The following is a 14,434-nucleotide window of genomic DNA, read 5'->3' as shown; positions in this document are numbered from 1 at the left end:
GAGAAGGGGATGATAATCAGGCTGATCTGGGCATCTGGTGTTGGCGGCCGGGAGACTCCGGGAGTGGAGGCATCTTCTCAGTTAAATGTAGGCAGAGTGATTAGGACCCCCAAAATTGGAAAGAGCTGAGGAAGGCTTGGCTTGACAAAGGTCCTTGAGATTATTACAGATATACAAGCGATATGCTTGTGAATAATCAGATTGTCTCGTCTGAGATGCCTCATCTGGCCACTGAGGTCACTGCTCCTATGCAGAAATTGAGTGGCATTCTGGACATATGCCAACGATATGAAAGATTTGATAGAAGTGCTTGCTGAACCTGGATCGTTGGACAGTTTTCCAGTTTCAGTACGAAAGAGCAGATGTAAAATGGGTAGGATATTCCTAATTGCTCTGTTTTGCTTCTCCAAAGAGTGAATATGAGAAAGAGTGGATAGAAATGTCAAAGATGAAGGGATGGATAAATGGATGGAAGACGTAGCATGTAGGGGAAAATTCTTAACATCGTAAGACGTCGAAAGACATGGGGGGAACACAGACTCTACAAAGCTTGAGTGTAGAAAGGCGATGCAGAAGCTAGGTCAGTGCATAGTGGAAAGTGTTTGTGATGGCGTGATAACCTCTAAAACCATCCAGTCAAGAAAGCTGAAAATGTGCTTAAGGCTCGGCAAAGCTTCTTGATAAGCATTAGTGAATTTTTTGATCTGAGATTTAGCTGAACTTGGTTGTCAAAAAGTCTGATTCGGGAGCCGAGAGCCTGAACTTCCAAAATGTGAGTGGACTATGAGATTGAGTTGTCCAGATATGTGAGTGGCTCAGCTCACAAGAACTGCAAATGATAACTGTGGAATGTAATCTGCCTGCATTTATGATTGCTGCTACTGCTCTGTTGTTTGAGTAGATGAGTATTAATGTCCTAGACCATTAGTACCCCCAAAGAATGGTGGCTTTAATTATGGGGTGTATGTGTAAGAACTCGGGAGAACGTGCCTGACTGTGAATTGAGCTGTGAATAGTAAACGCTGAAGCCTCTGGAGGGTGCAGCGTCAGTGTATGCTTTTAAGAGTGTGCTGAAGGCGAGCCGTGGTCGTGTTGCTGATGATGTTCTCGGATCTGGTAGATGTGACGGCCGTGGCAATGCAGAGCAGGATTTCAGTGCTGGGGAGATGGCTGGCGAGGGGAACGAGGAAGCAGGTTTTCGTGTATTATAGCGATTTCGGTTCATGGGTAAGAGGAAACGAGTTAAGAGGAAACGAGCCGGAGCTGGAGAGTTTTCTTGAGATGGTTTTGGACGAGAATGCTCACGGGGCCGCAAGCATTTGGAAGTATGACTGTGATCAGAATAATGAGAGATGAACCTCGATAGGGTGACATTGAAATCAAACAGATCATCATCTGAATCGGATTAGTTAATCTGCATCTCCGTAGTGAGAGAACAAGACAAACGGCACTGTTTTGAAAAGTCAGGTGATTGGTTAAGGTGTGTCCTCGTTTCCAAACCTCAGTTAACTAGTCAACTCCATTTATTTATCTTTGTTAATGTTCTTTTCAACATTTAATGAAACCTTATTGTAAAGTGTTACCATTTAAACAAACAAAAATACATATTACATAAAAATTGATATGCAAAACATTGTGACCAGTGAGATACAAGTATTTATTGAAATATGTTCATGGCTGGATTGTCTATCCATGATATTTTTTTTCTGGTGCATAAAGAGCAAAACAAAACTAAAAGCTCAGATAAAGAACTGACATGTATTAATTGTGTTTAGCTGTATTGATGAAAATCATTAGTTTCCTCCATTGTTTAAACCCAACTAGCATTTCTGAATAGCTTATATGAAGCCTATGAATAGCCAATGAATAGCATAATATGAGAGAATAAGGGCAAAATGTGTCGTGTGCATAAAATTAGTGCTGTATTCAGAAAGTGAGATGCAGGGTCCTCAGAAAGCGAAGGAACACATAGTCCCTTCATTCCTTTAAATGCACACACCCTCCAGGTGTTTGGACAAAGCAGCAGCTCACACAGGAAATGATCCCAAAAATCAGAGAACATGAAAGAAAGAGCCTGTCATTCAAAAGAGAGATTAAAAAAAGAACAGATCACCCTACATTCTGGCATCATTTATTTCCATTTTGTAATTCCAAACCTGAATGACATTTTTTCTCTCCATTAACAGAGGATAAGAGAACACCGGGGCTGTCAAGTAAAAAGAAAAAAAGCTCTTTTAAAATATCATACACTGTAAGTAGACTATATGAAAAAAAAAAAAAAATTTGGAACAATTTCTTTGGAACAATTTCCACTCTGAAATTACTAGTGATTACTGTATAATAATAATAATAATAATAATAATAATAATAATAATAATAATAATAATAATAATAATAATAATTATTATTATTATTATTATTATTATTATTATTATTATTATTATTATTATTATTATTATTATTATTATTGTTGTCAGTTTTAGTGTAATCATTTTAGTACTTCTGATTCAAAATAATTCAGTATATTTGCAACATTTGAAATTTCCACTTAATTTTAAGTTTGTCATGAACATTAAGGTTTTCTGCCAGCTTTGTTTCATTAAAGAAAATGTTTTTTGTTTTTTTTTATAAATTCAGTTTTAGTTAACAAGAACAGAAGGCTAACAAGAAGTTAGCTTGAAAGACTATGGATGTGAACATACTTTTAAAATGTTTATGGTGTTTTTTCTTCTCTTTTGGAGCAGGACATCCCTAGTCGCCATCTGCTTTCATTATAATCCAAATACCATTGGGAGCACTGCAAAATGTCTCCTTTTGCATTCCATAAAAGAAAGAAAGTCAGGGTTGGAACAACATGAGGGTGAGTAAATTATATCAGGATTTACATTTTTGGGAGAACTATTTCTAAACCTCTCATAGATATCTAACAAAACAACATCCCTTTGTTGCCTGAAAGATCACTTTCAACAGCTTTAATCTTTCTTAAATTGCTTTAAAGCATTTGAGATGCTGGCAAAGCAGAATAGAAAATAAACAGAAGAATGAAATGGCTGGCAATTACACAAATTATGTAAATATCACCATTTTGTGCCTCACCGCACTGTACCTTACGGCCATGCAAGAGAAACTAAATAAATAATACACAGCAATTAAACTGGAAGCCAAACTTTCTAATGTCAGCACATGTTTTGAACTATCCCGCTCTGCCCTGAGAACAGCATGGAGGCAGAGATCCTGCTAGTGAACTAGTGATGTACACAGACAGAAGTGTTTGAACAGTGTGCGAACATAACCGAGAGAGAATCTTAGTCCAAAAAGATTTGCTCAAAGCCAAAACAGAAGCTGCAATTAAAGCATCTGAACCATCATCGTTTGACAAGAGACCCCAGATTAAATCACTGAACGGGGAAGATGGGCTGTCGATATACCCTCACGGCGAATATATAGCATGTGTTTTTCGTTTAGGGGTAAAACGAAGCTCAAAATATGTGGGCGCCAATACTGTAAGCGAACATCCAACGCCACCCACTCTGCTGAGAGCAAAGTTTTAGATGAATATGTCAATATGTGCTGCATGCTTTAACTCAATAACAAAATAAACACACAACAAAGTTGAGAAAACAGCAAGAATTTTAATAAAGTAGAAGAAAAGTATCAGATCATAGCAATGTGGATGTTTGCACAAGGTCTACGGCACTCCAGTAAAGTCGCATTGTTTATTCATATAGCCCTTTATGCAATAGATAGCTTAAAATCAAGCAGCTTTACCACATTAAACTTGAAAAACACTGTCTCGTTTCATCAAGTACAACTTCATTTTTAACTATTAAGCAGCTCTCCAGTGTGTTCATGGTTTTTACTCGACAGAATGAACAGACTAAATGAATTAGAAAAGATTTTCACTGCTCACACCTACCTATTAGCTACGTAATCGCTGTGAACCAACAGTAGTAGTGCAAAGGTAATTAGCAGTCTGGCTAACATATCTGTAAAGTTAGCTTTAGCAAGCTTTCAGAATCCCCAAATGCACTCCAAATTAAGTTTGTTTCGGCCTGATTTAAAAAAAAAAAAAATACATCACTTCTTTGTTTTTTTGTTTATTTTCAGATTTCGCTTTAAGTATATCGGAGCCTTCTTTTCCTGTTTGTTGCTGCCTCGTGGTTTGATTTTGGAGCTTTGTCTAGTTCTGTCTGTTTTCTTCTTAAAGTAAATTTTATAACCTATCATTTCTCTTTCTACATTGGATGAGCATATCCCGATAGTATTCTATATCAAAAGCATTCAGAAGGCTTTGATAGCACTAGTATACGTTTTCCCAAACATATGCTACTAGCTTTAGCCGTTAGCATCACTAGCCTGGTCCCAGCTACTCTTGTTTATACTAAGAAACATACTCATCTGTTCTAATGGCGAATGTATCAGATGTATGTCCTTTTATTGCTGGTGAGGACACGTCTCACGACACAAGTTGAAGCTAGAGACGTGCACTTTCGTGTATAAGAAAAAAATATATTATTTTATCTCTTGCTCTGGGTTCTGTGTAGACCTCCAGGGCCCAATGTTGTTTTTTCTAAAAGAGTTTGTGCTCAAACCTATTAGTCGGCATCGATTATGCACTGATTTTTAACATTCAGATAATACAAATCGGTGATAATACAAACTCTTTCTGTTAAGAGTTGCATTTACAGACATACTAAACTCATTTGTAATCAAGTAATCACCATACACACTCATCATTTTAATCATACACTAGCTATATCGCATGGAACCAATTTGACTGATATAGATATTCTACCGCACAGTAATAATGTCACTGATCTCTAGGATTTGATTATATAGCTAATTTGAGCTAGCTAATAGCTAGCTGATTTGTCACTCCATGACAGCTTTGTGCATCTAATTCTCATTTCAGTATTTTCAAAACCGTGTGTTAAGTTTGGTTATTGACAATATGAACTTTCATTATCTTGGGGGGTTTTACATTTCTTTAGTGAACAGAAGAATGTAATATGGGTGAGGACTGAATGTGAGGGCGAGTAAAAAGATAAGTTCTAAATTTTAGCTAGTAAAGAACATTTGTTATGGAGGCATACTTGCAATAACTGCAGTATAAGTGCAAGTTAAATGTGCTTATGCAAAACTTTAACAGCCTTATTAGGTATCATTTAAATGCATATGCTGGTTGTTAGTGATAACTGATATAAGGAAATATCAGTGTGAAGTGTTTCGCCTGTGGTGAGAATTTGAAGAAGACATTAACTATATTAATTAATGGCTGAGAGCTGAGAGGAGTTTGAGACTGTGTGTGTGTGTGTGTGTGGTGTGTGTGTGTGTGTGTGTGTGTGTGTGTGTGTGTGTGTGTGTGTGTGTGTGTGTGTGTGTGTGTGTGTGTGTGTGTGTGTGTGTGTGTGTGTGTGTGTGTGTGTGTGTGTGTGTGTGTGTGTGTGTGTGTGTGCAAAACCAAATTTGTTATGTTGTGTGTGAGAAAGAGCTTTGCAGGGATACATTTAAAACATAGTTAAATCAAATTTAAAAAATGCACCAGTATACACATATATTGTGAGTACTTTCAGCATTCATATCACTGGGTTCCATGATGATTGGGATGCGGTCTTAGAAGGCAAAGAGGTTCAAATAGGTTCAGCTCACAAGAAACAGAGCTAGTGTTGTCCTCTGTCTTGAAAGATGCTTTCCAATTGGATTTGCATACAAAACAACCAGTGCGTTGAAAAGAAACAACAATAACAAAAAAAAAAGGAAGAAAAAAGTCCTCTACCTAAAACCTGGGGACTCGCATCTGGTGCTAAAAACTCAAAATGAAAAATGCCCTCAGCAACTTCAGTCACCCAGAAAGTGTTTCATATGTGCAAACTCAGAGAGCTATATGAAGAGAAAATCCAGTCAATTATAGAGCAACGAGCACAAGAATTCAGCATTAGTTCAAGCCCATTTCTACTGCATGGAGAGAGAGAGAGATTATACACTGGGATAAAGAAAATGGAGTTTCAGTGAAGAGAATACTGGCTTTAAAACAATATGTAAGGTATATGTAGAAGGTTTTGTAAATCAAATGGCTGATTAAGGAGCTTTTCATGTATTTGTCATGTACAAGTAGCATTAAGCTATAGTTTGAGACCAACTATTGATATGAGAGGAATTTTAACCCTATAAAGGCTACTGAATTATATTTGACACTTAAATGTCTATGGCCTCTAAATGATCAAGATGTTGTCTGATAGCAAGTAAAATGCCTTTTGGTATAACCGTAAAACATCCCTCCTTAGGTCGTGGTACATGTCTTTTTGCTTGGAAATATAAACATAAGAAGACCTTACATTGTCATTATGAACAAGTAGCTGATTAGAGAATGTAAAAGTTGAAAGAAAATATTCAATGGTTGAAATCACTAAAACAACTTTTACTGTGCATACAAATGCAAATCTGAACAAATTCTAAATAATATAAAATGCTTGCCGGCTCTGGAAGAGAGTGAGTCAAACATATAAAATAGCATAACTACAAGATTTAAAATATTTTGTTAGCACAAGTAGTAAAAAAAATGAGTATATTGTATATACGCAAACATCAATCAGGCATAGCATTATAACTATATCTTTTCGTCTCCCTTGTGTTTCTAAAACAGCCCTAATCCGACAAGGCATAGACTTCACTAGACCTTGAAAGTGTGCTGTGTTACCTGTGTTACCTGGAACCAATATGTTAGCAGCAGATCTTTTAAGTCCTGTAAGTTGCGAGGTGGGCCTTCCATGGATTGGACTTGTTTGTTCAGCACATCCCACAGATGCTCTGTTTGATTTAGATCTAGGGAATTTGGAGACCAAGTCAACACCTCAAACCCTTTATGCTCCTCAAACCATTCCTGAACCATTTCTGCTTTGTGTCAGGGTGCATTATCAGTTTGAAAGAGGGCTGCAACAATGCTTAGGTAGGTGGTATCTGTCAAAGTAACATCCACTTGGATGGTAGGACCAAAGGTTTCCCAGCAGAACACTGTCCAAATCATCACACTGCCTCCGCTGGCTTGCCTTCTTCAAGTAATGCATCCTGGTACCATGTTTTCCATAAATAAGCAACACATACGCACCCGGCCATCCATGTGATGTAAAAGAAAACATGATTTATCAGACCAGGCCACCTTCTTTCATTGCTCCGTGGTCCAGTTCTGATGCTCACATGCCCACGTTGGCACTCTCAGTGGACAGGGGTCAGCATGAACACCCTGACTGGTCTGTGGCTATGCAGCCCCATACACAACAAACTGCGATGCACTGTGTATTCTGACACCTTTCTATCAGAACCATTAGCATTAACTTCTTGAGCAATTTGAGCTATCATAGCTCATCAGTTTGATCCGACCACATGAGCCAGCCTTCGTTCCCCATGTGCATCAATGAGCCATGGCCATGACCCTGTTGCCAGTTCACCACTGTTCCTTCCTTTGACCACTTTTGATAGATACTGACCACAGCGGACGGGAACACCCCGCAAGAGCTGCAGTTTTGGAGATGCTCTGACCCAGCTGTCTAGCCATCATAAATTGTCCCTTGTCAAACTCGCTCAAATCCTTATGCTTGCCCATTTTTCATGCTTCTAACACTTCCGCTTATATATCCAATTGTTGCCTAATATATCCCACCCATTAGCAGGTGCCATGATGAAGAGATAATCAGTGTTATTCACTTCACCTGTCAGTGGTCATAATGTTATGCCTGATCAGTGCATACTGACAAGCTCTAATTTCTGTGAGATGCATAGAGATGGCAAAGCGGCTATTGATTTGCAATCCCTGTGCTCATTTAATTCATAGTGTCCACGCTCCTTCACTTCACACACTCATTACTGTGTACTGATTTTAGAGGTTTATTTAGCTGTAATATTGTGCTCTTTCCTAGCTCACCTGTTATCCAGCAAACATGAGAAGTGTCTGCAGAATATATTTCCAATTATTTGTTAGAATTCATTAATAATTGTGCCATTATACGTGCCTTTCCGAATAATGTATTCTGCTTCTGGCACATCCCTACCAAACATCATTCATGTTATCATCTTATAATATCACAACTGTAATAATAGTTTGAACACACCAAATTATATATAATGAGTCATTAACATTTGCTTGTAGTAAAATACAATTAAAAAATCAAAATAAAATGTATACTATTGGTAATCAAAATCAAATACTATTAATTAATATTTATTTTCAGAAATTGAAAATTGTTTTAAAGTTGTTATAATGTTGCAGGATTTTAATTGCTGGATACAGCCATAAGCAACATCACTGGGTGTGTGTGTCCGTGTGTGTGTGTGTGTGTGTGTGTGTGCGTGTGCGTGGTTGGTTAGGGGCAATGAAGACAATTAATATGCTTAAAATGACCTACTTTTCATTTAATGTTAGATTATGGTTTATCTTGCATATGCAGCAATCATCACTCAAAATAATATGGGACTTGAACCACTATTGCTTTATTCATAGAAAGGGCTATTCATACGGTTTATTTATCCAACTACAAAGGACAGCTTTAGGTGTAAAACCTACGGGGGGAAATTGAAAAATTACTCTGTGCACCTTTAACACCAAACCACTTGTGTCATGCACTGCTTCTGGACATGGCAGGATTTCCAGAGTGCTTTTTCATTTGCTATAGCTTTCTTTAATACTGGGCTGTTTCAGCGCATCCACGTTCAAACTTGTGTGACCTTTCCAGTGTGATGGAATTATACTGAACCTCTCAACAACATGAATGAGAGAGTGAAATTGATGTAAGACAAGACTCCACATGGCCTGGGGTAAGAACTTCTCTCTAATACCAAGTATAAAAACTGAAAGCGAGAACAGATCAGCCTGATAGGGAGCGTTGACACAGGATTCATTTGTGTCGAAAAACTACTAGATGGAGCACATCACAATGGAACACAATCCCACAGTTTCAATACTCTTCGGGTAACACTTTATAATAACCGCATGCTATGACGCATTAGTAAATAGTTAATTCGTCATTTTTTAAGCATTAATAGACAGTAATAATCAGTTTATAAATACAGATATAAATGCTTTGTTCTTTATTTATAAGCATATCTATAATGTGTTATTTTATACTTTATCATATCTAAATTATCATTTTATTTTCCTTTTGCTGAAAAACGATTATATGGCATTCGTGGCTCAGGTCATTGCCTGAGCAATATTAACATGTTGTGGTCCGTGAGCCAAGATGGCAGATTTCAAATTGCTTCTGGGGGACCCTGCACCAGACAAGCAGCTGCCATTGAGATTAATGAGAATGTTAACGGGTATCTCCACGTATTACAGACCTATTAGATGCACCATAAATCAACTGGGTGTGGAAAGAGAATACTAGATAAAATTAATTCTGTGTGGTGGTCAGCTGTGAGTGAATTCTGCTGTGACACAAAATAATTGGTACAGCAACAAAGTAGAGATATACATAATACATTTTTAGGTACATTTATTACACATGTTCCTTGCTTCCACCACAGAATAAAAAACAAATAAGGTAATTACTTGTTTTTGTTGTTGCTCAAAATTGTACATTTTTCAAATCAAATTATTAATTTTCTAATCTAGCAGTTAATTGTATCTCTCTATGATATAAACTTACAATTGAGAGTTATAAAGTTGCATGCTATGTAAGAGATCTAGTAAATCCAGCCAGTTTTTATTACAGAATAATTAAGTGGAGTCGTCTTGCGTCACTCTGAAGAGGATTATTCTGCGATAACAAACGGCAGGATGTACCTCATCCTTTGCATAAAGGATGTACATTATCCCTTAGGAGCTTTTCTTTTTTTATACCGGTTGTTATCAGGGAATATTTCACTAAATGGCGTGATTGACCACTCAGAATCAAGTATTCCACAGAGCATTGTACTAAAAATATATATATATATATCTTGCAATTGTGAGATTTGAATTTATACCTCTCAATTATTATATATATATTCGTCGATGCTCAAAAAATGGTATTCGGACCAGCCCTAATATTTCAATATTAATACAATTAATTTTGGGTTGAGCTTTGTCAATATCCTACACAGCAAAAAATTCTTAAAATAATATTTTTAGCAATGTTTATCTTAAAGGGATGATGCATTGAGAAATGAACTTTCCCTTGAGCCGTTGATATATAAAAGGTCATGGTAACATAAGAATATCCTGTACGTTTCAGAGCTGAAAACTTCCTTGTTAGTCAAAGAAAAGCTTTTATAGACACTAGGCCCAGCAAACGAGGCTCTCAAATCAATGACGTGATAGAAGGTGGAAACAGATAAATGTGTTCGCCCTACCCACTGACTCTAAACGAGCGAAACGAGCAATAAACATGCCAAAGATAACAAGATAATTGTTTGTAAATAAGACACAGGCCGACACTGGATTTGCAGACATATTGAGAGTAAAACGCAATGCTGTACTTTATATACTGGATTTGACAGGAATGGTGCAACACACTTATGTGAGTAAAACATTTTTTGTTTTTGTTTTTATCATATGTGTACGTGTCTAACATAAAATACCTTAGCACGCTGTCACAGGCTGGAGAATCCCTTATTTATTCGGGATCAGGGGGTTTGCAAACCCCAACATCCGCAGGGCTATGTGTTTTTCAGATAGACTACCAAAACGTAAGCATGCAGGCCGGTGGATTTTTAATAGTGAAATAACATTAATTTCTTGTTCACTCTCTTGACTTGATATTTGAAGAGCGCGAGTGTTTGTGTGGTTTGCGCTTATATCCACCGATCAGGCGCAGGACCAAGTAATAAAAAAATAAATCAATAGTGGATGACAGATAAATCATTGTGTGTGTTTAATAAATACATTTTGACAGCCTTGTCAGAGAATTATTCAGGTTTGCCGCTTTCAAAACAATCCCTTCCGGAAACTGAAAAGGGAGTTAAAGCTCATTAAATATGCAAATCTTATCCAATCCTAACCGTGGGCGTTTACTTCTAAGTCTCCAGTGACGTCAAAACCCAGCGTTCAGGAGAGAGCCTCAAAACCAGTGTAGAAAATAGCATATTACTTATTAGTTATGATGTTTTTCAATGTAAAAACCATGGAAACATAAGTTGACCTCAGACAACAGTAAAACAATTTAAAAAGCCAGTTAATGATACCTTTAAAACAACAGAAAAATGTGTCAAAAAAGTTCTTAGCAGCTTATGCAATTTTCTTCCCAAACACACGTCTTGTTTTAAAGGTGCTAATATTTTTGTGAAATATTTTACTTACTGTTATTCAAGTATGAAGTTTGTATATTTTATTAACACCGCATATTATGTAGAGATAGATTACATTTAATAAATAAAATAATTCCAACTATCCTCTACACATCAAATAGGGCTGGGAAGTGCAATTGCCGCTGCTTAATTAAAAAGGAAGTGCACTGAATTTTAATGAGTTTTTTCCTTTTCCTTTTTCTGAAGGTCACATGTTTCCGACTTCTAGCAGTTTAGCCTCCCAAATATAGTTTCTCTAAGCTTGCTGCTTCATTAAGCAATAGCAGCTTATTAAAATTCAAATTCTGTCATGCACACTAACCTCCATCAGGAAGGGATCAGTCTTAGCAGATCGTCCGGTTGCCACACACTGAAATGTGGCGTTCTGCCCTGCGTTCACCTCCACATCCCCTAGTCTGGAGAAATGAGGCACTTTATCTGTGGACAAAGAGAAGTAACAATATGTTATCCAAATAAAACTGTAAACATGTAGATTGCATGTGATCTGAAGTTCCCCATATAGCAATCCCATATGAATATACAGCTCTGGAAAAAAGTAAGAGACCACTTAACATCTTTCTTGTTTTTTTTTTTTTTTTTTTTGGAGGAATATTTTTTTAATAAACTGCTCTTGGGTTCTTTACACCATCATTCTGTTGTATTCGTTTTAAATTATTAATTCATTTATTATTGAAACCTGTGAGGTTTTGTTAAGGTTTTTTTTTTTTAAACAAATTTATCTCAACTCAGACACAATGTGGTAGGCCATGTAAAATCACAGAGCAGGGTCAGCGCATGCTGAGGCGCACAGTGCGCAGATGTCACCAACTTTCTGCAGAGTCAATAGCTACACACCTCCAAACTTTGTGTGGCCTTCAGATTAGCTCAAGAAGAGTGTGTAAAGAGCTTCATGGAATGGGTTACGTGGCCGAACAGCTACAGAACATGCCTTACATCACTGAGTGCAAAACAAAGTGTTGGATGCAGTGGTGTAAAGCACTCTGCCACTGTTCTCTGAATTGTTGAATCACATTTCTCTGCCGATGGATGAGTCAGGATTTGGCAGTTGCAAGGAGAACAGTACTTGCCTGACTGCATTTTGCCAAGTGTAAGGTTTGGTGGAGGGGGGGTTATGGTGTGGGGTTGTTTTCAGGGGTTGGGTTTGACCCATTAGTTCCAGTGAAAGGAACTTTTAATGCACCATCATACAATGTCATGCTCCCAACTTTGTGGAAACATTTTGGGGATGACCCCTTCAGCTGTGACTGCGAACCAGTGCACAAAGCAATGTCCATTAAGACAAGCATGATGAGTGGGTTTGGTTTGGAGGAACTTGACTGGCCTTGAGTCCTGACCTCAACCCGATAGAAAACATTTGGGATGAATTACAGAAGAGACTAGGGGTGTAAGAAAATATCGATACACGTGAATATCGTGATATTATGTTTGGCGATACTGTATCGATTCTCAAAAACGCTGTATCAATATTTATATATTTATTTATTTACATCCAAGATTCGTGGCTTTGTGTTAGGTTTAAACCACAGACTGTATAACACCCAACCGCTAGATGGCAGTGTTATCTCAGAACGTATAACTGACGCGGAGCCAGAGAAGCGCAAGGTAAAAGTGCGTGCATCACTAGTGTTTACATTAGCAAACCCAGCTCTCAAGACGATAGAATTATTCCACTCTTGCAGTATACAGAGCTGAATTGTGGACTCATGTTGGCTTCAGCTAAAAAGAAGCCACTAAGGAAATCGACAAGAATCATTTTGTTTGCAAAATAGGCCAAGTTATAATCTAATACTCGGGAAACACATTGAAACAGAGAGCTCGCTTAACATCCTGACGTCACCCGCGCTGCTGAGAAGCGTTTCGATAGAATGTACTGCACGTTTTCCTCTCAGTAACAAAATAAACACACTCCAAAACTGACAGCGGTGGCAGGAGAACGAAAGATAATTGTGATGTGGATATGGAAGCACCAGCTCTGCAGTTCAGTAACGTTACTTGAAATAGCACTTTATACAATAGACTTTATAGAAAACAGCTTTAGGGTCCGATCACACAGAATGCGTTTTTCAGGTTCGATTATTGTGATTATTGCGCTTTAATGTTTCTAGGCAACCCCCGAATCACCTGTACTGTCAGTCAAATCAATGTAATGGTCAACACAACGGAAGACCTGCCGCTTCATTCATTCGATTGGACAACAGTAAATAAGCGCGATGATGTTGCACGCTTTTCCGCTCAGAGTTGACTTTTTTTCAACTTCATGCGCTCGGAGCGCTCCTTCAAAAACGCGAGGCGCAGCAAGCGGTTTAAACGCGAGGCGCCCAGGGCGCATAAGCAGCGCGCATAACGCTCTCTGCCAAACGAAATCCATTCAAAAAAGGTGCCTCTCGCTGCAAAAACGCGTTCTGTGTGATCGGGCTACTGTGTTAAATATGAAACAAACAGTCATTCAGTCATGAAATGGACTGCACTTTCTGTTGTTAAATAGCCACTGCTATACTGTGAACCTTTAAAACATTTACACAAAGAACCCTGCAGTCACTTTACATTTCCCTCAACTTAGATTGCACATTGCATATGATTAGTGATATAAATTATACTGTATTAATTAAATAAAATACTTTGTCTCGTGTTTTAGGATTATGGTTGTGTTCTTTATTCTTTTAAATTATAAAAAACAAAAACACACAAAAAAGAGATATCGCAATATATTGCCTCTCTTACAATATCGCAATATATTGCAATATATCGTATCGTAACCCCTGTATCGTGATACGTATTGTATCGCCAGAGTCTTGGCAATACACAGCCCTAGAAGAGACTCCGAACCAGGCCTTCTCGTCCAAAATCAGTGCCTGACCTCACACATTTGCTTCTAGAAAAATGGTCAAAAATTCCCATAAACACACTCATAAACCTTGTGGAAAGTCTTCCCAGAAGAGTTAAAGAATAGGATGTCATTAAAGTCCATGTACATGTAAAGGCAGGCATCCCAAAAATGTTGGCAATATGGTGTATATTTTTTTCAATATTTGATTCTGACCAACAGCGCATGTTCCCTGTTGTATTTACTTCTTAAATCTTTTTTAGCCCTCACCATCTTCCAATAAATTGCTAAATAAAAATGATTTATACCGTTTCCCTAGTTGTTATGCAG

At 37.6% G+C, this 14,434-nt stretch overlaps 1 protein-coding gene across 3 annotated transcripts in view; it reads right to left on the bottom strand.

Annotated features, from left to right (window-relative positions):
- The window catches only part of ptprua (protein tyrosine phosphatase receptor type Ua), a 353,612-nt gene that overhangs the window by 125,861 nt on the left and 213,317 nt on the right, over window positions 1-14,434 (bottom strand). For all 3 annotated transcript variants that reach the window (XM_067426694.1, XM_067426695.1, XM_067426696.1), the window contains exon 5: window positions 11,582-11,697. In XM_067426694.1, the coding sequence (XP_067282795.1) occupies window positions 11,582-11,697 (116 nt within the window). The remainder of the gene's footprint in view (window positions 1-11,581; window positions 11,698-14,434) is intronic.

The sequence above is a fragment of the Pseudorasbora parva genome, chromosome 19, assembly GCF_024679245.1.
Source record: "Pseudorasbora parva isolate DD20220531a chromosome 19, ASM2467924v1, whole genome shotgun sequence".
Taxonomy (NCBI): domain Eukaryota; kingdom Metazoa; phylum Chordata; class Actinopteri; order Cypriniformes; family Gobionidae; genus Pseudorasbora; species Pseudorasbora parva.
Note: the sequence above shows the minus strand (reverse complement) of the source record. Positions and strands in the feature narration are given on the sequence as shown.